This window comes from Rhamphochromis sp. 'chilingali', assembly GCF_963969265.1.
Source record: "Rhamphochromis sp. 'chilingali' genome assembly, chromosome: 21".
NCBI lineage: Eukaryota > Metazoa > Chordata > Actinopteri > Cichliformes > Cichlidae > Rhamphochromis > Rhamphochromis sp. 'chilingali'.
In genome coordinates, this window is record NC_137949.1 from 19,179,099 (window position 1) to 19,203,757 (window position 24,659).

Below are 24,659 nucleotides of genomic sequence, written 5' to 3' on the forward strand. Positions count from 1 at the left end.
TTAAATTGGTTTATAACTAATGGAAATGTCAGAATAAAAAAAAGTAAAGGTGAACAATTAAAACTGCTACTCAGTTAACAAATTGAATAGTCAAATATTTTAAGAAAAATCTGAATTTTGCTTAAAAAAAATAACACACAGTTGCTCCAGAACATCATTATTTCCTGAAGCTGCTCTCTTGGATTGAGATGTGGTGACTGTGGAGGCAATTTGTATACTGTGTACTCATTGTCATGTTCAAGAAACCAGTTTGAGATTATTTGAACTGTGTGACATGGTGCGTTATCCTGCTGGAAGCAGCCGTCAGCCTACACTGTGGCCACATAGACGGACAACGCTTAGTTGGCACTAAGAAGCCCCAAGTGTGCCAAAAACATACAGCATACATGCTATTCCAAAACCAGCAGCCTGAACAACATGTTCAGGCTGCTGGTTTTGTTGTTCAGTCATGTTGTTTATGCCAGATTCTGACAACCATCTGAATACTTCAGCAGAAACTGACAAGTAGTTTATTCAACCCTGTATTGTCCGTTTTGGTGAATCCATGAGGATGGCAACTTCAATTTCCTGTTCATAGGTGACAAGTGTAGGACCTGGTATGGTCTTCCGGTGCCGTAGCCAATCTGGTTTATTCACATTGTAGATTCAGAGATGCTCTTCTGCACACCTTGGTTGTAACAAGTGGATATTTGAGTTACTGTTGCCTTCCTTTAATCTCAAAGCAGTCTCCTCTGACCTCTGATTTTCACTCAGAAAACTGCAGTTCACTGAATATTTTTCAGGCCATTCTCTGTGAACCCTAAAAGTGACTGTGTGGAAAAATCCCATTAGACAGGAAGTTTCTAAAATATTTAAACCAGCTTGTCTGACAATAACCGCCAATTAAAGTTTGAATTTCAGCAGGTTATCCTTATCAGCAATGGATGTCTAAATGCACTGAGTTGCCGCCTGACTGCTGACTGATTTGCGTTTAAAAACAAATAAACATTTGAACAGCTGTAGCTAATAATCTGCCTGGCAAATCAATTTATTCAGCAGTGGTGTTAGCCACAAGAATTCTGAATATGCAGAGTAAAAATGTAGATGTTGAACATAAAAAGTAAAAAAAATTCAATCATAAACCCATTTTTGCTGGTAAGTTATCGGTAGCTGTAGCCCACACATCTACACATAATTTATACTTAAGAGTCTGATGACATTTTCCACAGTGACAATACTGTTTTGGCTTCCTACTAAATCCAAGCACTAAAAAGATTCATCACCTGCATAATGAATATGTGCAGTGTAGGTGTTGAGCGTTGCTGTCACACAGGCACAAACATGAGTGGAAATGCATGTTTATTGCCGATTATAGCCAAACAGAGAGACTGCACCGACCTGCTGGGTTGCTCTTCAGAAACAAATAACTCAATGAGAAATATGTCATCTACCCTCTTAGTCTTTATACAGTATACACTCAGTGGTAACAATAATTTCCACAAAACAATACTTAAAAAACAAAAATGTGAAACAGTCTTAGCAGAGAATGTGTGCAAACCTCTAAAAGCAGAAGAAGAGGAGATATTTCAAGGAAGGGATGTAGAAAATGCTACAAATTACAAGAAAGATCTATTTTCTTCCAGTCATCCAGATACCCAAACAACAGTGTCACTGACAACACTGACCAAGAAAAAAAAAAAAAAAAAAAAAAAAAAAAAAATCCCAAAACATACATTCATTGCTTTAACTTTATTCATAATAACCTGGGGGAGCATTGCTTTCGTTAAATATCTCCCAGGTGAACAGTAATTTGTCATTTGAACATACTATTGCAATGAAAAAGCAAAGATCCGAGTTAACATGAACAAACAGGACAAGGTTACAACACTTTTAATCTGTCTCAGAGCAAACCAGGCAACAGCCTTATACGTAAAAGAAAAAGTTACAGTGGCTAAGCTGAGACTCATGGTCACAGCAAAGGGCATAAATCAATAATATTTACATCAGTTATTCCATTAGTCTTCAAAGCAGCAAAGAAAGCCTTTAATAAACCCAAATATATTACATTTCATGTATGACAAAGGAAAAAAAACCAAACAAACAAACACTGTTTTGTAAAGTTTCTTTAGAAAAAAATTATTATTAACATAGTTGGAGAGACATTTATGTCACTGAACCAACTAAATAAACCACAACATCAAAGCTACACATCACATGTTATTGACCATCTTCCATGGCAACGGCACACCCTGACAGAAACAGTTTCCCTCTTCAGGAAAAAAAACAACTTTGGAAAAGCACATGGCATAGACCTAGTTCCCAAATTCCCAAAGATCCAAGTCAGATTGAGCAGGAAGATCCATGGGGGCTGCGCCCTGTAACCCACAGGACGCACTGCAATCACGCCCTGATGGGTCACAGCAGCACGAGGGAGGCCTAGACCGTATAAGGCAGGTGGCTTCAATGCGGTGGCTCATAGGTGAAGCAAACCAGGGGAGAAACCGAGCGAGTGCTCCTCAAGCATTGCAAAGTTTAAATAAAAAAAAAAAAATTATTCCACGACAAAGAAGACAACAACGACAAACGAGACATTAAAACAGTGGAGAGTGAATTTAGAGCGATAATATTTAAACTGTAAAAAACAAACGAGGAAAATATGTTAGCTGCAACAAATGATTAAATAAAACACAAAAACCACAAATGTGCAGTAAAGCTGTTTTAGTAAGTACCATCACTTGCAATGACAAGTCATGAGAGACAATCTTCAGAGTCGCAGAAGGCATTCACCAGTACTCCTGCAGAGTCTATATGGCATATGAAGCAGTGTTTGAGGCCGATGCAGTGCAACAGGAGGGAAGGGAGACTGTGTAAACCAGGCTTGTAATCATCTCCTGGTGAGTGCATGCACAACGTCTGTTGTTACAGTTGTCAATAGTGTCCGTTTTCCTCAGAGGGAATGTGTACCGTAGAGCCGTGAATCCCTTCTAGCGTTACAGCGACACATGCTTTTCAAATGTCAACGTCTACCTCACTCCCTCTCTCTCCCCGCCTGTTGAACGACCCTGGGCATTCCTACTGCTACTTCATGCACAGAGAGAGAAAGTCGACTTCGGCTCCCGTCCTGCTCTGTGGTTTTAGCATGACAACGGGAGGTCAACTCAGGTTAAAAAGAATCTGCAAGCAAAATCCTCTGACGTGCTTTGGACAAAAGCGTACCATTCTAAGCGCTTCCAACTACCACGTGTATTTCTAGTTCACAGATGTCCAAGGAGTCGAAGAAAGGAGGGCAATTTATTATTTCTACTGTGGAGATGTTACTGTTCAGCAGGGCAAATGTTGCGGTCTTTGCAGCAGAAGTAATGCACCACCACGCCATTGGGATACCTGGCAAATGCACTGAAAGAGAAAATAAACAGATGTGTAAACACTTTCCTACTGATTGTTACAAGCACATAAACAAGCATTAAATGAAAGCTGAAGGAGTAAACTATGTGTATGTGGTATTAACAGCAGCTTGTCTCATAAGAAAATACAACTAAATTAATAAACGTGCATAACCCCACATTAGTGAGAGTTAATGTGTCTATAGAGCAAACAAATCATCCCACTTTTCAGTTTTAAGATTCAAATATTTGTCATATACTCAAAATTTCAGCAAAAGAATGGAGAAGAAAACCCAAAATCAATGAAATAAAGATAAAATTTGAAAACCAAGTAAATATAAAACAACAGCATGCTAAATCTGAACAGGACAGTCCTACCTATTTCCTATTTTCTTCTTGCAGACTCTGCAGATCTTCTCTTCTGTAATAACGCATTTAACCTGCTGGTGGAAAATCCGCTCCTCTTGCACCTGAAATCAAATGACAGGAACACGGACATTAAATCGTCTTTCTCCAGCACAGTCACTCGATTATAAAGGTACAAAACCTCCATCTCGAACACTCTGTCGTCTACCATTTCACCATTCAGCACAAATATATAGCGTGACGGATGGAGGAGTGTGGACTCTCCTGCTTTGAAGAAAAAACGCACAAGAAATCAAATTGTGGACATGATTTGAAGTGTCGATTTCTGCCAGTGTCTCTACAGCTCCTGTTTATTTAACACTCTGGATTGGAGACCACTTCAGCTCAACCCGTCAGATGTGGACCTCATGATTAATTCTCAAATAGCTCTGGAGATGACAGATGAGCATATGAAATGTAAATATTAAAAAATATATATGTAGCACCGATTTATGCTGTTCATTTGAGATATCAGTTTAATTACTCACGCAATCATCCTAGTACTTTTTTGTATCGCAAAGAGACAAAAATGTCTTAAAGAAATATACACATTAGGAAAAGTAAACAAATATGTTGCATTGCATTTGCACTCACTGCCCACAGTTTCCATTACTACAGCAATATTGAACGGTTGAACCAGGCCAGCATTTAAGGGCATCAAATTGACATCTGGACATATGTGTGCAAGCTGTTTAATGTGAAGCTAATTAGCTTGCAAACTGATCTCAGCTGTGACCCTTTAAGCTCATCTTTTGTAGCAGGCATTGTTTCACTGCTAATGCGACCATCTGCCCTGCCACTGAGAGAAAGCGCACAGATATGGTTTTAAATTAATTTGTTAAGTTTAATGTGGAAACAAGCTGTTTGGGTCTGCTAATCAAGCAAAACTACTGTTGAAAATCAAACTGGAAAACACATTTGAGAAGTTAGAAAAATGTCCTTTTTAGCCATTAACTGTTGCAAACTTTGACTGTCCACCGTGTTATTGATATTACAATTTATTAAAAAAATTCTTTAACTAATTTCTAAATATTCTGAGAGATCTGGGAACAAAAAAAGTAGGAAAACAATCTAATTAAAGATGGGGCATGCAGGAGCACTGTACCAGGTCAAAATATTAACTTTCAGTTTTAGTGGGGGTAGAAGGGGGGGCTTCCTCTGAGCAGTGGCTACTTCATTTCAGGTGAAGTAAGCTCACTGAACATTCCTGTTTGTGTCACTGGCCTGGTGGTGTACCGGTAACTTCTTTATTTCTTAATAATTCTTAATAAGCCATTGAAGGAAAACAAACATATGTTTCTCCTAACAGCGCTAATAAATTTCATATTTAAAATATTTTCTCCCAAGTGAAACTGTACCCCTCTAAAACATCAGCTGTCTATCCTTCAACATGAGGACCGAAAAACTCTCAGACATGCACACCTCTGCTTCGCTCAGGCGTTGTTGAACATGTCTGGACTCTTTTTCAGATGTCAGCCTAAAGTAAAAAATCTTTTAAGGAAGAGGGCAGAGGCCTAAATTCCTTGCTAGCATATATCAAGCATTAAAATTCAGAAGTCATTATGTGAACCCGCTCTCCAGGACTCACCCTCAGGAATTCGGCTTGCAGCAGACTTTTCAGCACCTGGTTGCAGCGCTTCATCTGAGCCTTCTCCTCCAGGACGCTCTCCAGGAAAACCCGGATCTCACGGATCTGAGTGTTTGCTGGGAGCAAATTGATGGCCTGAGTAAAGAAAAGAAAAACAAAACACCAGCTTGGTAAACACTACTGACCACACCTTGCTATTTAAAAAGGTTTCAAAGGCATAAGGGACCTCTGTGGATTACTAAATGGCAAACACAGACTTTAAAAGTATATTTTTTTATAAACAGCAGTGCTGGTAATTTTCATGTTGTGGGGCAACAACTTTCAAAAGCAGCAATGATAGTGACGTGTAATTGTCATTTTCAAATCCATTAGACTTTTTATTACATACTTGTTCATCATTTCAAAGTCATAACGGCAAATCAAATCACTTGTCTGGGAAAAACTAATTTGCTGTCCCACTTTGTGTTACATGATATCCACCAAACTTCTAACTGCATCTTACCCTCCTTCACAACAACTAAATTACATCTCCTGCGTGCTTTTACGTGACCGTTTAGAAAAACTAAACACAATCAAGCTCTAGTTTTTTTTCTGTCCTCCTGCTTCATATAATGTAATAAAATTAGTACAAATTACCTCGTTAAACCCAAACAGCTGCCATAGAGCACAGAGCGAGCATTTTCTTCTGAAAAACAGAGCTGGATTTAGATTAAACTGTATTTTTTTATTAAACAGAGACGTGCAATAACAGACTGTGCAATAACCTTAAATAATATGCACATTTTAAAAGTCTTTACGCTAATCAATTACCCTTCAATGATGCTACTAGCACTTACATTTTTTGTGTTTAAAGTGTTTCTATAGATCTTTCTGCCTTGTGCATCGTAAGGTGGTCAACTGCACTGATGTCTCACTGAGGGGAAGACCAAGCTCCTAGAAACTGGCTGTGATTCTTCTGGACCTCAATTTTGCAATTGACATCTGCTTTCCTGAAGCCAAGATTGAAGATACACATGATTTCCTACATGAAGTCAAAAGTGCTGCCCAGGGAACCAGTGTCCATCTTGAAATCTCAAACTAATATCAATGCACCGGCTGACTGCTTTATTCTACTCACCAAGGACAGATCTACCATCAAATGCGGGAGCATCTTGCCAAGATGTGGAAGGCTCTGAGTAAAGGTTAGCCAGACTTAAAGTGTTTAAGTCGTGTGTTGATGTGATCCTGCTCAGTGAGTCTCTACAGTTGCCCTTGAAAAAAAACTGCTGAGCAAGAAATTGGATCAAAACCAAAACTGCATGCTTCGTGCCACCATTAATATTTCCTGGAAGAGCCACATCGCCAAGGCCGTATCTATAGAACCATTCATTCATTGAGTAGACTTATCTTGCTGATTTCTTATTCACTAAAACTGTTCATTTTCATTTTGTTGGAGCACAATGAAACCTATTTTAAATAGCAAGCATGCGAGTGAAGAAATGAAAAAGTTCCATTAAAAAAACAAAAACAACCCCCCCCACATCAGATGTTTTGCATAAAGTTTTCTGTCATCTTGTCACAGCAAGGCAGATCCATGGGAAATGAAAGCAGGGTGCCAGTAAAGCCGATGAGGGTGTGCAGCACAGAAAGATGGGATGAAGAGCTCTGGTCTGATAATTTAACATATCTGTGATCTGAAATCAGCAGTGCCTTTCTCAAAGAGTCACATGTTCATTAAGTCACAGACAGAACAGAGGCTGTTGGAGCGCATTTTACAACAAGAACATAACCCAGAACAGACAAACATTCTTGATTTATGTGTTTAAACTTTAACAGAGACAAAGAGGTCTCTGAAAAGCCACGCCTCCTCTCCTTAATGCTAAGACATTAAGAGTTTTTTGTGTAACTGTTAGCTGGATTGTTCAGAAAAAACAAAAAACTAGAGCTGCAGTCAAAAAAAATGGTTTGACTGAAGTCATATCAAACCACTATTAGTCTTAATAAAGTACAAATCTTTAAAAAAAAAAATAAAAAAAATTGCTATTCACAGCAGAAATAACTATAATAGAGCTTACCAGTAACCCAGGCATGGGCAGTCACAAGTCAGTGCACTTGTAGGTCTGGTTAAACAGAAAAGGTTGCACGGATGCTCAAGGGTATCCAGCATAAAATCTTTGGAAGTATGTTCTACCCCTACGATTACCCCTATGAGAAGAACCGCAACTCAAATATCTATAGTATCATCTTCATAGTGATGTAAGATATTTTTTGGCAAGATTTGAGAGGTTTTATGAAAGGTATTGCAACACAAAGTAGGTACTCTCGGCTGCTCCTTTATTTCCCATGGGCGCTCACCACAGCGGATGGATCCATGTTTGACTTGACACAGATTTTACACTTCATGCCCTTTCTGATGCATTTATCTAGGCTTGGAACTGGAACTATGAGTACACTAGCTTGTGAACCCCCGATGCTGGATTAGTGTCTCCTAGGACTGAAAAAAAGGATCTTTCACATGTAAGATGAATACATTACCCACACCAGCTTATATGTCTTCAGAATTAAGATTAGACCAGGGTGACAAAGACTAAGTGAAGATATCCCCTCTATATATTTATTTTTTTTGTTACGTTTTTAGTATTCAGTTTACATTTTTGATGTTCTAATGCCTTCATTTCAGTTACCTAAACCTAAATTACCCTTAGTTTTATTTTTAACAATAATGACCTTAACTGTGTCACCCAATTTGACATAATCAATTATGGTGGGTGAATTTAAAGGTGTGGAAACTTTAACAGGTAATCTTTTTCCCCCCTCTGGCCAAAAAAAAAACAAAAAAAAACAAAACAAAAAAAAAAAACAGATTAACTCAAGAATACAGCTATTGATGTAGCACTCTTCTACACCATCAACAGTCAAACCAATGAAAATTTGGCTGGATGAGAGTTTATGAACCAAATCAGTTGACACGGCGACTACGGCGGTGTTAAAAACGACTTTATAAAGTAGTCTTCAAGAGATATTTTCTTCACAGCATTTGGAGGGAGTGAGTGGGGGATTGTGAAATGATATTTTGACAAGCAAAATGGGTTACGAGCCACTTTTCAGTGTAACATCTTTTATTTAATTAACTTCTTGCTATTTTGGTTTTGGGTGCAGGTCTTTTAACAAGTTACACAAAGTAAGTTTTAGAAACTTCACCACAGATGCCTCTCAGGGGAGACCAGCACTCTGTTGGACATGTTTTTCTGCTTTGCTGAATCCTTCTGTCAAAAGACAGCAGCTTAATTACCCCCAGCAGTGCGAGCGGCTTTCATTTTGTGCTATAAACAAACTAAATCTTTAAAGAATCTGCATTCTGTTCAGTGGCTGCTTTCTTTCTTTTTTTTATAAATGTCAGATTATTAATTTTGTGTAAGTCACTGAGTGCGTGTCACTGTTAAAGCTGTTTTTTTTAACCTAATTTTAATCCAGTCTAAACAGGCCGACTCTGTCCTGGATTGAGTTAGAAAATACTTTAATTGATTGAGTGAGATGTTTGAGGGTTTATGCAAAGTGGAGTTATTTTATGTCAGGGGACTCATAAAATTCAAAGTCAATTACCGTCAGTATACTCTAACTGGCCTCACTAGACACTAACAGAGCCTGATCTGACTTGATGCTGTTAAACATTCCATACTATACAAAGAAATAACAGAATCGCTACCAGAGACTAGGCAGCAGTGAGTCACTCTGGTGAGAAATACCCTGCTGATGCAATCACTGTGTACCTTGGTGGTGTTGAGCTTGCTGTGGTGCAGCTCCAGGACCTGCAGGGCTGCCTGGAGGTTGGCCTGAGGCTCAGATAGCTCCATCTTAATTGGCCCCAGGCAGTGGACGTCAGGAGGTGACAGGTACATTCGCAGCAGAGAAAGATAAACCTACAGAGCAGAAATACAGCTGTTATTAATGTGCTTAATTGACAAACTAGCACCTTAAGTTATGGCCAAAAACCTGTCTCATGAGGTTTGACTACTAACGCTTAAGGCACCTCATCCTCGAGTCCAAGTGAACATTTCTGCCAAACATACATAAATTTAAAGAGGCATTCAAGAGAACAGGACAGGCAGACAAACAGGCCAACAACATGCTGTCATGTCAGCTGTCATTTCTAGTTAAGTGAGGAAGAAAATTTTTAACATTTTTTTTTTGTAAAGCTGGCAATGCTCCTTGTAGCATAAATAATTCATTATAGTTGTATAGCATGTTCTGTGAACACAAATGTGCTTATCAGAAGGCAGCAAAGCATACAAACTGAAAAATGTGGTCATAAAAAAATAAACTTTAATAAATTCCAGGAGGACACAAACTCAAAAGAGGTAACCCCCCCCCCCCCCCCCAAAAAAACCCCAACAACCTAGAATTACACTAAAAACTACTTACATCTTTATTTCCTTCCACTGAACTGTTGTAATGTCCGTGACAGTATCTGCAAAGAGCACACAGAAAAACATTAGCAAATACATGATGATATAAAATTGCTCATTTTAATGCTATGATGTTGACTGATTGGACAAACACAGCACTGCAGGTAATTACACTGGCTCTGCCTTGCAGAAAATGCTGTTAAATATAGAGTTACTTTCAGCTGCTCCCTTATTCACAAGGCGTCACCCTTCAGGCAGCAGCGCATATTTGATTTGGCAAGTTTTTAAACACCGAATGCCCTTTCTCATGCAACCCCGAAGGGCTTTGTGCCTCCTCTCGGGATCAGGCCAGAACCCTTCACTTGGTGGGCCAAATATGCAAACCACTACTCATAGTCAGGGCCCCAACTATATGATAAAGCATATAGTTGGGGCTGGATCAGTGAGGGTTTCTTTTTCACTCACTATGTGGTTAGACACCACTTTTCATGTAATCATTAGTTATTAATAATCTGACTCTTCCACAGTATGCCCTTTTGTTCTTTGTGGTGGCAGATGCCCGCCCCTTCCCGAACCTGGTTCTGCCAGAGGTTTCTTCCTGTTAAAAGTGAGTTTTTACTTCCCACTGTCCCCAAGTGCTTGCTCACAGGGGGTTATTTGATTATTGGAGTTTCTCTGTCTTATTGTGGGGTCTTTACCTTGTGATGCAAAGTGCCTCACAGTGACTATTGTTGAGATTATATAAACAAAACTGAATTACACTATGGAATCCAAAATGCATGTAAATATGACTTCAGGAAATGACCCAAGTTCGTGACTGAGTCAGGAAATACTTTGACAGTTTAACATCAGTCATATTAGCTGTTGATTGGTGTTACTTTTCAGTTGTGCAGGAATACTCACTCTTCAGCCATGTGGGTGTCTTTCAAGATGTGTACATAGATGAAGAGCGCTTGCTCATGTTTACCCATACGACCCAGAAGCAGAGCCCGTTCCTCCAGCAAGCCTTCAACATGGAAACAAAAGTCAAGGATTATGACATGGCAACTCACGTCTTTATTTGTATTTCCCCAAGCAAACAGTAGATAAAACCTGTCATCTCAGTGTAAGCAACATCCTACCATCAAAGGGGAAGTCACTGATGAGTCTGGCAGGTTCATAGCATGTAGAAATATCCAGGAAAGTCAACAGCTTGTTCCTGAACTCTCCCAGTTCACCATTCTCTTTCCCTGCAGGAACAGCTGAAGCGCCTACAATAACAGAGCATTTTATTACAGAGATGTTCAGATAATGGGTGAGTCTGTGGAAAAAAGCTATTTCCGTTTTAAAGAATGGGTGTTGCTCTTCATATTTGTCTACAGTGGTTTTTGCCATTTTGGGGGTTTTTAGATCACTTGTGATGTAGAAGTAGTAATATGAGGGTTTGTCTTACTGTTCTTTGACAAATTATAACTATATTAATAAAATAAATAAATAAATAACTTAATTATTACATTTCAGAAAAGGTAAATATCAAGATGATTTATCATATGCCCAAAGTAAAAATATATTTAACCACACATATTCCCAGCCTTGTACCCAACGATCACAATAAGCCTAGAGAAACTCTTTAATATTGAGGGCTGCGTGTGCTTGCATTCCAGTTTATCGTGAAATGCAGCAATAGCTGGCCCAAGGATCGGGTTTTTCTTATTTCATTAGCTGTTTTTAAGTTTTATGGGGGTTTGGTTCTTGTTTTTAAACAGAGTGCACATTAACGAGCATTCCTGCTGGGAGGTGCATTAAAAGGTGTTTCAAGAGTAAGAGATGGATGGACCTGATAATCAGTTCTGACACAGACTTTATTTGCAACAGCGGTGAGAGAATACTCTCTGCAAGAAGAGCCAGAGTGAATCCATATGCAGTGCGGTAATGAAATCAAATAAAAATTCTAAAATACAATTAAAAAATAAAGTCTTTTAAAAGTAAACTCAACTTCAAAAAGGCCAGGTTTGCTAGAAAGCCTTCAAAGCTCCATCACCCTGCTACGCTGATGCTACAATTACACTCCTCCACATTTCTCTACAGCAAAAGGAGGTTATTGTGTATGTTAACTAATAATTTATCAATGTGATATGTGCCCAACAACGTAACTTATTTTCATAGTCTAACAGGGAAAAAAAGGCTAACTGTAAAACTTTTTCATTCCCAGACACTCAGTGTACTCAGGTTTATTCTTGCTCATACCTTTAGGCAGCAACTTGAGGTACTCCTTCATGAGGACTTGAACCCTGCCCAGGTAGAGCTGGATTAGCACATTGTGAAACTCGGGACCCTGCTCTTCCCACACGTAAATGATGTGCTCTAAATATGGGATGGCGAGCTCCTTAAAACCATCCTTTAGAAACTGCAGCACCTTGTCTCTAGGCAACGACTCCACTTCTGTCAGGTCTTCTGTAAAGATCTGAGCAGGAAGACAGGTTTTTACTCCATTGGGTAATAAAAAGGAAGTCGTGGCAATGGATGTAAATGTTGTACCTACCTTCAGGCCATCTTCAGGAAACGTCTTCAGCACCCAGGGAGAAAACTCAAAGATTATACCCAGATTCTCTGCTCCTGTGTGCACAGAGGTGTTATGATGGCTAAGTGGGCTTAACTTACAACTCAAATCATTAGGTTTTAATCAGCCTGTAAACATTTCCGACCTCAGGGAATAATTAATTATAAGAAAATTAACATATTGTTTGACTGGACTCCAATGCAATAACATGAATACATTTATACAACTGAACAAGTTCAATACTGCACAAAACAACAAATGAGTTTTACTGTTGTGTCCTGCATTTAGAATTTTGTTGCAAACGGAAAATAATAATACTAATGATGATACTACTACTACTACTACTACTAATAATACTAATAATACTACTACTACTAATAATAATAATAATAATAATAATAACTAAATAAAACTGTTTTGGACTTTAAAAAAAAAAAATGCCAATAATTAAACACAGCTAATTGAAGCAAATGAAACTGTCCCAGTGAAGCTGGAAGAGTCCACAGTTTCAGAGGGTTGTTGTTGAGTTTAAAATAACATTTACAATAAACAAAAACACAATCAAACGCCAAATGAAATTCTTAAAGCACAGTTGAAACACAAACTACTGAAAGAATTTTAATCATTTCATTATAAAGACTCATTCTAGTCATTACCTTATTCACCTCATAGGAATTCAAAAAGTACTACAGCAATTTTAGCTGTTGACCACCCAGTAAGCAAACGGTATATAGATGTAAAGTTTCATAGCGAAACAAAGGAAATAAGAAAAAATAGAATTTTTTTTAAACGCTCCCATGTAATTAATCTCAGACACGCAAATCACTGCAGATCAGTTATATCCAACATCCATAATCAATCAACATGAATGTTTTCTCTGGGAATTTTCCAAAATCCCATCAACAAATTTAACAGGCTTGAGCCAGCTGTTGATCCTTACCCAATCTTTGGAGGTACTGCACTGTTCGCTCATGGCCCTTAAGTGGAGAGTTGGCCTTGGTGGATTGGTCGAGCAGCACCTGCAGAGCTGCGAGAGTGTAAACAGGCTTTAGAAAAAGTAACAAGAGGTGAATAACAGAGGAACTAGAACAAAAGTGACATCTGCCTGAGTGAAAGTAGCAAGATGTGGTCTGCTCTGCTCTGCATTACATAAGTCCTCCACCAACAGAAATTGGTCGAGGCATATGCAAAGTGTTAATCTGTGTTTTGGAACAGCTGGTTTGAATTGGCTGACGCAGAGAGAGGCAGACTTGAGCAGCATGACATCACAAGCCCAAACTGCAGCAGGCCAATTAAAACCAGATGCGCTCTCTGCGAGAACAGCCACAGAGTACCAGCAGAAACAAAGAGCGTTAAGGCAGCTCTGATTCACAAGGATGACCAGTCGACCTCATGCAGGAAACCTCCTCTGAGATAATCTGTGCAACCACACCAGAATACATCTACGAGCTTATAACTTAAACATACTGAAATGGTTACGCTCACAACGGCTTTTGTGTTTGGGAGGTAATGACAAGACCGCTGACAAAAGCAGAGCAGATCTGTGATCAAATGAGCTGCCACTTATATAGCGAACTCCAAATACAACATCCAAAGCTGGAAACAGATGTCTCAATGCATTTTATTATTATGCATTCAGTTGAGGTCTGCAAGAGATAAACCACACTGACAAATCACTGTAACTGTGATGGCAGTCATTATTCAGCTGATTGACATATCTGTTCTCTGCAGCTCATCAATTCAAAAGATATTTCACAGTGTCACTTATATTTTAAACAAGTGCATACGCATCATGTCAAAAGAGACAAAAAGAAAATTAACTTGCATGTATTAAACACTGACAGTAATTTGAATTCTCTCAAAGATGGACTTCAACCAGCTAAAGGCAAACAGTTAAGGTTTGGTGTACAACAAGCCATTGTTCAAGCTTTGTTTCTTGATTATAAAAATATGCAAAATAAGGGGGGAAAAAAAACCCCCAAAACCCATCCTCTCTTATTCCCAGTTTTAAAAAGAGAAAGTCAACCAACAAGTCGACAAGCTTGAGAGAGAAATGACTTGACTCTCACTTGAACCCAACAGCGTGATACCTGCCAGTTTTCCAGAGGAGTCAAACACAGCTGAAGGTGTATAAATCTTATCCATTTCACTTGAATTATTACGATCTAAATCACACTTAATCAAATGGAATTCAAGTTGTTATTCCAAAGAAACTTTTCCCTGCAAATACACTTGAAAGGATCCATGCTTTATATTCTGTTTGTAAGACTGTTTTAAATATTTTACCTTACATCAATAATGAATACAGCAATCTCATTTATCATTATGAGAAGAAGATGACAAACAAGTACCCTAATAATACAATACCCCTCTAACATGGAAAATTTATGAGATTTTAGGATTTAAAAGTCTTGACAATTACCTTTCTGGTGCAGGCCCTTCTTTTCATAGAGAATAATGAGCTCGCTGTACTTGTGAGCCTTCTTCAGGACATACTCGCTCTCCTCGATGTGGCAATGATTGTTCTCCAGACGAAGGAGGGGGGACACAAGGGCCACGTTTGTCTGGATGAGGTGAGGATAAAAAGCAGATCACAGTTTCTGTTGCTATTTATTATTTAAGCAATCTGGCACGTATTCCCGGCATCCCAAACACGCACTCATATTAAACTAGCTGCAGAGGACTTTAAGGCAAATTCAGACAGTTAAGCTGCTAATGCAAAGCCCAAGCAGTAAGCAGAGAAACTTGCTTAAATACATCTTATCCCACATTCCAACACAAGTTACCATTTCTCCATAGATGAGGACTGAAACTAAGTTTGCATAATAAATTCAAAGTTTTGTTTGGTTTCCCAGGTACCTACTTCACTCAGTCAACACCGGACCCACAGTGCTGCTGCTGTCACGCCTCAATGACAGTCAAACTAACACTGCTTTGAACTGTGATCCAGTTTGTCTTAAGTTGCTTTAAACCTGCCCATCAACTGTTTAACACACACCCCTATGGCTACATATCAAGTTGCCTAATGTTGCTGCCAGTTTCTACAAGTGAGAAACAGAAAGTGAATCACATGCACTCACAGTCATTGTCATTCATAGTAGAGCCATCATTCTTTGTCAGTTTCTGGAAAGCACCGAGTATTTTATGTTGCTGATATTCAAAAGAATTCAATGATGAGTTTTGGGACTGTAAGCATGTTTGTGATTTCTTATAGAGGACTTTATTTTTTATTATGCTTTGCCTGTGTTGTATTCCATCAGATGTGCAGCTATATTGTGCTTGTGAAAGAACGCCTGTATTTGTTTGCATCATTTTGTGACATTACATAGCCCTGGTCATGTCTAATGCATCATCTTTACAACATATGTTTATAGTCTATTTGCTGTTGTTTATATGGTGAAACATAAGTGAGTGTCTGGAAAATTGTTGATTAATTTCATTCACGTTTACATTTTTAAAACATCTTAATACAGAAGATGATACACCTGTCACTTGTTGAAGAGTTTTGTCTGCTTATCTGACTAAACCAGTTACAAATTTTACTTTTGAGATCACTTCCTTTTACTGTAAATGGATGAAAGCTGCCAAGTTTGTCAGAGCTGATATAACTTGTATCGCAAAGTATAAACATTCGGAGTAGGCTTGCTGACAATAGCAAGCTGTTCTTTAAACTTAAACTACAGTCTGAGGCGTCAGGGCCCAGGGTCCCCTGCTTTGTGTGCGCAGGCTTTAATTTATGTGAAATCTAAACTGCTCGAGAGGGTTATCTTAAAAGTCTTAATTATGTCTTACGTGAAGGTAACATTTCAGCAAGGTGGTATCGATGATCTGCAGGAGTTTTTTGCGGCTCTTGATGGTAGGCGTGCCCTCCATGAGAGGAGACGTCGTAGAAGGGTCAGAGTCATTCAGCTGTTTCACAAGGTGGCTCCGTTTCTTTGAGGACAGAAAAAAATAAAAACCAGGGTTTGCTTAAAAGAAAAAGTGACCAAACCTCCTTAAAGCAAAAATCTTATCGAACTTCTATGAAATTTTCCACTTTTCTCTGACACACAAACACACACCTACCTGCGTGAGGTAATCAATAAGAGCGAGATGCGCCTTTTCCAGCTCTGCCCCAGACAGAGTAGGCAGAGGGTTGGGGTAGTGCAGTTGTTTCCGGTAATCACCTGGGAGCAAGTCTGGATAAAGTCCAATCACGTGTGTGGGATCTGCCGAGCAAAGGAGGATAATAGTTAAAACTTTTACCTTCTTCTAGATAACACAATGTTTTGAAAACTGAAATTAAAAGCCCATTAGAGCAAGAATCACGATAATAAACTCTTATACAGGCACAAGTGAAGTAATAACATGCAGTGATCATGTGTATAAAATTCTTCCATCAATATGCACAGTAAGCAACAGGAGCAAAAAAGAATATACTGGGAAAATTCAGATGCCTTCATCCGAGTGGACAAAATATTTTCAAGACGTCTCAGCTATAGGCGCATATTGCTGAGCTGTTTGTCAGAAAACAAAAGGAAAGGTGTCCCTGCGGATTGGCAGAAGTCCTACCTGTGCCGAGTTTGGCAAACACCTGCATCGAGTCATCAAATCTCTTCTGGCAAAACAGATTGAAGGCATATAAATTCTGGATGTGATGTATCTGCTGCTTCTTATCACCATCCGAGTCATCCTTCATCTTCTGGCAGGAAAAAAAAAGAAAGTCAACGAATTCATCACGCTACAGTAAAAAGTCCCAGATAAGTCTCTGGATAGCCAGATTGCTAAATAAGGTAACCATAAACTCCAAAGTTGAAAGCATTCTTACTGTTTCGGCTTGCTGCTCCTAATCAAGATAAGTGATTTTAATGTCCCATGCTTCGAGCTAAAGCACAAATTGAATCCTCAGGAATGTAATAATGGGCTTTAATAGTAATGTGAGTGGTTTTGCTGCTCACCGCCAGCTGAAGAGCAAGCTCAAACTGTTTGTCCTGTAGAAGCTGCCGGATCTGAGTGGCTATTGACACGGGCACCAGGCGCCACACAAAGTGGTTGCTGGCAACATACACGATATTTGGCCTGTAAAAGATAAGATAAGAGGAGAAAACAAGATTAGAGACAAAAGCCTGAAGCAAAAGTGTTTTTCTTTCAAAGGATGGACCACCATTATCGGCATCATTATCATGGGAAATGGAAACCAGGAGAACCGATGAAAGCGAGGATGTTAGTTAAATGATGTTATACAAGGCAGCCAGTGTGAAAGCATCAGGAAAGGCAAGCATTCATGATCAAACCTACCAAAAGTGCCCAAATACCACTGCAGTCTTTTACACAATACTGCACCAGTAAATATTTTCTGTTTCCAGAAAGAGCCTCTTCACAAGAAGATCTTTTGCCTTATAATGAAACATTTTGTTGACTTTGTTGTTTAGTATACCCAAATAAAATACATCATAATAGAAGAACTGTCAGGCTTAAAAGCGTGGATGACACTACACTTGAAAGGTTAAAACACAACATAGCAATTAGCTAGTGTATGATTGCATGGAAAGATACAACTCAGTGTTTCCACTCCATTCTCCAGATTTTTACACTGCAAAAAACATAAATCCAAGGTGTGACAATGCAACAGATCGTGATATAAATGATCAGACTTCCACGCAAAAGTAAACTTCAGAGGTCAGCCTGCCTCACCCTGCTGAGGTGATGAAGCGTGGTCTCTGCAGCTCCACGCTCTGCACCAGCAGCCTTGGCTCAAAGGTCCGTATCTCCACATACCGAGGAAGAACTGCTATGATGTAGGGAGGCTGGTGCTCTGGGAACATTAAAAAAAATAACATAAATAAATATTCAGATCAACCAAAATGTTACCAATCTTTGGCAAGATAGCATTATTTATAGCATTTTGCTTGTAGTATGACCAAATCGTGTCTGGCGACACCTGTAAACTCATAATAAGAAAGCAGTAGCTACCATGATGTTTAAAGGCATATAGAGGGAATATCTGATAAAAGGTGAAAAGACCTTCACACAAGATCTATAATATATCTATACTGAAAGCAGGGGGCCACATTTGTGATGAGATTTCTGGTCCTCGGGGCTATACAGGAAGGAATCTAACCAGACTGCAATCAAGTCAAGCCTGTGGTTGGATATGGGATGAAAGACACTCACAGCAAAAAGCCCAGGCCTCCTCTTCTGGTTGAGCAGTTAGGACACTCTGTTAGAAATATTCTAAACTGACCATACCTCAGCCTCTATTGCTGCTTGCCAACGCCACTATCATGACTAATTCAAAATGAGGAAATTGCAAACTGCATGAAACCACTGCTTGGAGGCTTCATTTCCCCTTCATAATGTTTCTTTCCACGTGCCAGTGAGCACAGAAAAAAAAGGCCCTTCAAAACAATGCACAAGCTTATCTGCATCTCTTCTGTCACAAAGTTCCTCAGACCTACGGTGTCTTAGTCACAGGATAAAAAAAGCTGATCTAAGACTGAGTTTTGTGTTCTGACAAGTGGAAAACAGCATCACAGCTCAGACAGCGAGGGAGGAAGGGAAGAATGGGGACAAGAGAAGACAGACAGACAGCAGCTGGATAAGAACAATGGCAGTGTTTAGACAACAGGTCTGACTGATCTGTAAACTGCTGAACAAACCTGCCCAGTCACTGTGGCAACAAGAGAATAAACTATTACTATTTACATCATCATCATTATTATCATCATTGTCATTATTATTATTATTATCATACACTTCTTTACCAGGCTCATTTATATAAAAAATATATATATGGACATTCTGAAAACTTCACACAGATGCTGCCATTACCGAGTTCATTAATTAAGCTCTCCATTATTAAGACAAGAACTGAAAGACTTACCTAAAATGTAACAACTAGGAAAGAGTATTCTCAGATTATGGTCACACTTTTGCTAAAAGAATTCTACAAGAATGCATTTATATAGCACCTATCACAACAATAGTCACCTGAAATCACTTTACAGCATTAAGTAGAGACCATAGAGAAGTAGAAAAAAGACCCTACAGGGACTCAGTGACAGCAGAAAGAAAAAACTCCCCTTTAACAGGAAGAAATCTCCTACCAGCAGTACCAGCCTCAGGGAGTGGACTGGCTGGGTGAGGGGGAAAGATAAAAGAAAAAGGATAGGGACAAGACAAAAAACACAGACTGTAGGAGCGGGAAGACAAAAATCTAATGACGTGCAGCAGTGGTATATAAACACCTGGGGAGTGAAAAGAGGAGAGAGAACAAGCCTCAGTGTAGAGCAGCATTACTAATGGATGCTTCAGGGTCAACTGATCCAGCGCCAACTATAATCTTTCATTCCATATATATTTTTAAAGGCAACTGTTTTGTAGAATTTATGAGCAAAACAAAAAAGCTAAATGTCACCTCGAGAAAATAAACTGTTTAGTGCTGTGGTTTCTTTATTTGGTCTGCTGAGGTTTTCCTTTCTTGCCTGTGAAGCTCTGGGATTTTGGACGGAGAGTTTGTTTTCTATAAATTTGATTGCTAACATTAACAATGTCCACGAAGAAAACAATCGATGCTCTCCCTCAGGAATTCATAAACTTAAGGAAACAACAGTTATTGAAATGCATGAGTTTAGTTTCTGTGAATCGCTGGATTTTTCTGAGGTTTTATTGTATATAATCTGTGAAATGAAAGTGCCCAAGAGGAAAAAACAAAAACAAAAGGTGAACACAGTTGTTTTTCACTTGGGTAAAACAACTGCCAGGGTTACACATTTTGGCAAAACACCTTTGTATAATATCTAAAAGATGAACCCACACAGAGAATTGAGGGAGGATTTTTGGCTCTTGTTTGCAGATAGCTTTGTGCCCTTTTAACTTTCCTGTCAGTTTGTATTGATATCAAGAACAAATACACTCTAACAAAGACATTATGAGTCAGAAATACATAAATAAAGACTTGGATTGGGCTTGAGGTGGTGTGTGGGTTTTCCTCTCCTTCTTTCCCTTTTAACATGCTTGGATACATGACAGCAATTTTTTAATATATTTTCTTTTCACAAGCTGATTGATTACAATAGACATAAAGCTTAAAATACAATGACAGCGTATCAGCTGTTGTGTCTTTTTCTTACCCATTGCTATAGGGATATCTGTCCAGTTCAGGGCACACTTCTGGGTGCACACTCCCTCTTCATTAAGCACCACAGTTAGGTCATCCTGCCCAACAGCCACCTTCCCATCTGCCAGTGGAGCAACCAGAGGTTCTAATTGTTTCCCAGTGGGGAAGAGCTCTTTTATGGAGCCACGGCCATCCATCTAGTTGACAGCAAATGCAGTTTGAATGAGTCCGTGAGATTCAGAATAAAGTAATAATATCCTAGCAGTGTTAAAATGATCTGTGAGACTGTTATAAAGTGCTTTACAAAGACAATAAAACACTATTAGGGAGATACATCTATATTATTAACAGACTTTCTGGATGTAGCTGATAAAACAAAAAGAGAGAAGCATGAAGGAAAAAGTCTTAAAATAAACAAAGTCAGGAAATTAAAAAGAAGACAGGAACTCATTATATAACTGTCTGCTTCTAGAAAGTGGCGTAAAAACATCACCTTCAGGTATTAATTTAACTTCTACTCAGCAAACCGGGCATAGAGATGAAAAGGGAAGATGTGAAATATGAGAAAGGTTTCTGTGGATATTTCTTTTCTTTTGACAAGGAGTTTTTCCACACTTAAAAAGACCCATTATGGCTGGAAGAATCATTTTAAGTTATAAGCACATACAAGTAAGTTAAAAAGTAAAGAAGCTGCTTGCACCCCTTTTCTGTAACACATACCCGAATGAGGTAATAGTCTCTCTTGAAACCAACACATATGGAGTTTTCACACCAAGCCATTGACTTTGGAATATCTGGTGCAGCAAAGTCCCCCTGACAGACGAAAGGAAAACATTAAAATGGCTAAATGTGTCAAAGCGCTGGAAAATTCTGTTAAACTTGAATCACACTATAATGAGTCACATGTCCAGTATAAATTACCTGCAGCTCATGAAACTCTCTGTCCTTCCAGTAATACAGCTGAAGTTTCTTTTTCACTGCAACACACATTCTCAGCTGTTCCTCCCCTGAGCTGGTTTGCTGAGAACAAAAGGAGACGAAATATACAATTCGTGAGAGGACATGTGAGGCAAAATATATGTCCAGCACAGATGAACAAACAAGACAAAATATTGCAGCTACTGTATAAAAAACTAAGAAAATGTTCAGGGTTTTTACATATTTAGCACAATTAAATACAAATTGTGTTTTTGGCTAAGTTCACACTGTAGGTCTTGATTCTCAATTCCGATTTTTTGATCAAATCCGATTTTTTTTTGTCTGCTTGTTCACACTACAAATAAAATGTGACAGCAAACGCGCTCTAGTGTGAACCCTCAAAGCGGCCTGCATGCGCAAAAGAAGACGTCACACACAACGCTCTCTGTTTAGACCCAGACCGAACAGTATTGTTTGACTGATGGACCTTAATATAAAGACTTGTTTCTGACTTTACATTTCCCAGTTTTGCTTTAAGTTATAAAGTTATTTTATTATTTACATATGGCCTAATAATTATCCTTATTGCTGTTTAAGAGAGGAGCGGTGCTTCAAAGGATAGTTGCAGATTTCTGTCAGAATCTGCAGTTTATACAGTACAAATAAAATGTTCACGTTTCTCCAACGTTGTCTTCCCAACAGTTTCACTGACATCTACACTGGATGGCCAGGAAGCGTTCACGTTGTCTTCTCGGGCGCTGATGATTGGCGTCTGTCGTGTGTCAGTGACGTAAAAGACGGATTTAATGCGACATGACCGTTCAAGCAGCAGTCGCTTTCTAAAACATCAGATATGTATCGGATTCAGGACCACATACGAAAGTGATCCAGATCGGATTTGAAAATATCGGATTTGTGCCGTTCACACTGTCATACCATGATCGGATATGGGTCGCATAGGGTCAAAAAAGTCAGATTTGATGCGCTTTCTCCTGCAGTGTGAACGTAGCCTATGTCACTCCTCCATATGTATGTTACTTTACTGTTTTCAAGACACCCACTGTTGTCTTAAATCAGATGACAAAGGCAGAGTTGAACTAAGCAATCACATTGCTTTTTATTTCTATTGTTAAGTGTTGAAAGAGAAATTGAAAATGTCATGTTAGTAAGCAGCACCATGGTAAACCTCAGATTTACTTCCTGTATTGATGCCATCTGTTGAAGGACAATGAAATCCAGAGGATTATAATTACCTAGGTCCTCGATTTGCTTCTGTAAAGTTTGTGAGATGTGTGAAAACACATTCGAAAGGCTACTAAAAACAGTCAGAAGTAAGACGAATGGTCTAGGCATGCTCAGTTTGATTTGGTTTTGCTTGTAAGCCATTATACTCAAATTTCCACGGCCACAAATAACTCCAAACTTAGAATTTAGTTCACTTTTGTCTTAAATGGTTCACAAACATGCAGCTGTATGTCTCGCAGTGTACACAACTGTTCAGGTGAGAACTGGTTTTGCTTTCATTTGTAATGGGAAGCAATGTGTGCAAGAATATGACTGCAGAAACAATACCACTACTAGAAGGAGAACTGGATACCCGACTAAAAGAAACCACCAGCTCACATCAACAGAAACTTGTTTGACTGCAAGACCAAAAAAAAGTTCAAGACTAGCTTTAAGTCTTTATCCTGCTTTAGCCCCCTACATTTCCCTAGGAGACTGCTGCTCTATTGTACACATAGTTAAGAAATCACACACAAAAAGAACTTATAAAATATAATAAAAAGAGAAGAACTTAATCCTGTTTGAAGCTGGAAGCCCTGTCTACCTCTGTTATAGAATTATAGTCTGTGAGGGAAAATACTTTTTTTTTTTTTATTGCAATACCACAAGTCACCACTGGGAGATAATTGACAGCTGATAGGTCTTATCTATCCTCTCTTACCACATGCTAAGTTACACAAAACAGGGGTCTATTACTGACCTGCAAGTCACATGCAAAGAGTGTGGCTCCTTTGGCTTTGGACACCACAGTGATCTGCTGGAAGGTCAGGAGGTCATGGACATGGATGTTGTTCTCTGTGGGGATGTTTAAATCGGTTTGTTTAGTTGTCACGTTAATGAAGAACTGATATTAGTTTGAAGCCTTTACAAGCCCAAGGTTCCCCCAATTTTTACTTTACATGACATTTTAACTCTGTAAAAATGTATTGCTGAGAAAAACTTACCCAGGAGACTGACAAGAATTTTGTACTGTGAGACAACATAAAGCTGGAGAAAAAAAACACAGTTAAAGAGATAAACACACATAAGCTGGTCAACAAACAGAGGTGAACAATTTTAAATTCTAAATTTGCGGTTAAGCGACTTAAAAAGTCAGATACCTGCTGAATCTTCTTTGAGAAGTTCTTGTTGGATTTTTCCAGTGTGACCTCAAACCGGTTGCCTCCTAAGATAAAAAAAAGAAACGTGTTCATCAGAATTACTTAAATTGGTATTTGAAGTGTGCAACAGAAAGGTAAACCGGCCTCCAAATGGATAACATCCCCTTCGGTCTCCTTACCTGCATCCTTCTTTATTCGGTACAGAAGGAGATGGCCTGGTTTTGTTCCTACAAGCAGCCAGTCCTCTGTAAGGAAGGCGGTACAAAAGATGCGGTCAGTTAATTTCAGACATAACGTTTTCACATAAGTCTGAGATGTTACCTGTGTTCAGTAGTGAAACAACTCATGATTTCTTGACAACTTGCAAGACTGCAGTTCGATAAACAGGGGTACTATTTCAGTGTCACAAAATTAAATCAACAACTCACCCCAGGCTGCAAGGCAGTCAATCTGAAGAGGAAGCTTTTCCAGAATAGGTACAGGCTCATATGCGTCGTGCATCTTGAAGCGACGCTAATTCAATCTCACACACCCCTCTGATATATCAATCCCACACGGGGCGGACGCCTAATCGCTGATAAATCTGTCCGGGGGTACAGCTTTACATGTCGCCATAAACTAACACAGTTCAGTTTTGCTTTTTCTTGGAATGGCCAATACGGAGAACTGATTAGGTAATGCAATGCAGTTTGGCTTGTTAGCCACCTTCCTCCCTGACCAAAACAACAGCTGATCGTTAGCCTTTTAGCTAAGAAGTGAGCAACTATCGGCTCCCTCTCACTGCAACTGAAATCTGAGCGAAGACTGTAAGTTAACAACTGCGCAACTGCAATTAACCTAAAATGTTTAACCACAAACGCTATATAAACCACAGCAATTAGTTTTCGTTAGCCATGTAGCTTCTTGTTACTTCCTTAGTTGTTTTGAACACGGCTGCGCGAGCTGCTGGGGTTTGACAGGCACGTGACTGAAGTATGTGA

The 24,659-nt window shown here is 39.0% G+C and overlaps 1 protein-coding gene across 3 annotated transcripts; it reads right to left on the reverse strand.

Moving 5' to 3' along the window:
* Positions 1-1,330: 1,330 nt before the first annotated feature.
* vps39 (VPS39 subunit of HOPS complex) lies at positions 1,331-24,635 on the reverse strand. Of its 3 annotated transcripts, none has more exons than XM_080871026.1 (24): positions 24,108-24,635; positions 23,859-23,924; positions 23,680-23,744; positions 23,524-23,566; positions 23,280-23,374; positions 21,299-21,397; positions 21,098-21,190; positions 20,391-20,574; positions 17,953-18,073; positions 17,217-17,337; positions 16,831-16,957; positions 16,345-16,487; positions 16,072-16,212; positions 14,702-14,843; positions 13,220-13,306; positions 12,262-12,335; positions 11,967-12,183; positions 10,862-10,990; positions 10,644-10,746; positions 9,757-9,802; positions 9,105-9,254; positions 5,356-5,490; positions 3,741-3,832; positions 1,331-3,375 (listed from the first exon to the last, which is right to left on the reverse strand). In XM_080871026.1, exons 1-24 carry the CDS (start codon positions 24,178-24,180, stop codon positions 3,294-3,296), a joined length of 2,628 nt encoding a protein of 875 aa, XP_080727152.1. In that variant the 5' UTR covers positions 24,181-24,635; the 3' UTR covers positions 1,331-3,293. The 3 variants fall into 3 exon arrangements, with proteins under 3 accessions (XP_080727152.1, XP_080727151.1, XP_080727153.1); XM_080871025.1 differs by having other exon boundaries at positions 16,831-16,960; XM_080871027.1 differs by lacking the exons at positions 1,331-3,375; positions 3,741-3,832 and adding an exon at positions 5,992-6,040 and having other exon boundaries at positions 5,371-5,490; positions 16,831-16,960.
* Between the last annotated feature and the right edge of the window lie 24 nt (positions 24,636-24,659).

What these genes read in the sequence shown, in the direction of transcription:
- vps39 (XM_080871025.1), bottom strand. Translation starts at nt 24,180, where the DNA reads ATGCACGACGCATATGAGCCTGTACCTATTCTGGAAAAGCTTCCTCTT. An exon ending in AATTCTTGTCAGTCTCCTGG is followed by an intron (nt 23,375 to 23,523) that starts GTAAGTTTTTCT and finishes ACATCCCCACAG; the next exon opens with AGAACAACATCCATGTCCAT. An exon ending in GAGAGTTTCATGAGCTGCAG is followed by an intron (nt 21,191 to 21,298) that starts GTAATTTATACT and finishes TTCGTCTGTCAG; the next exon opens with GGGGACTTTGCTGCACCAGA.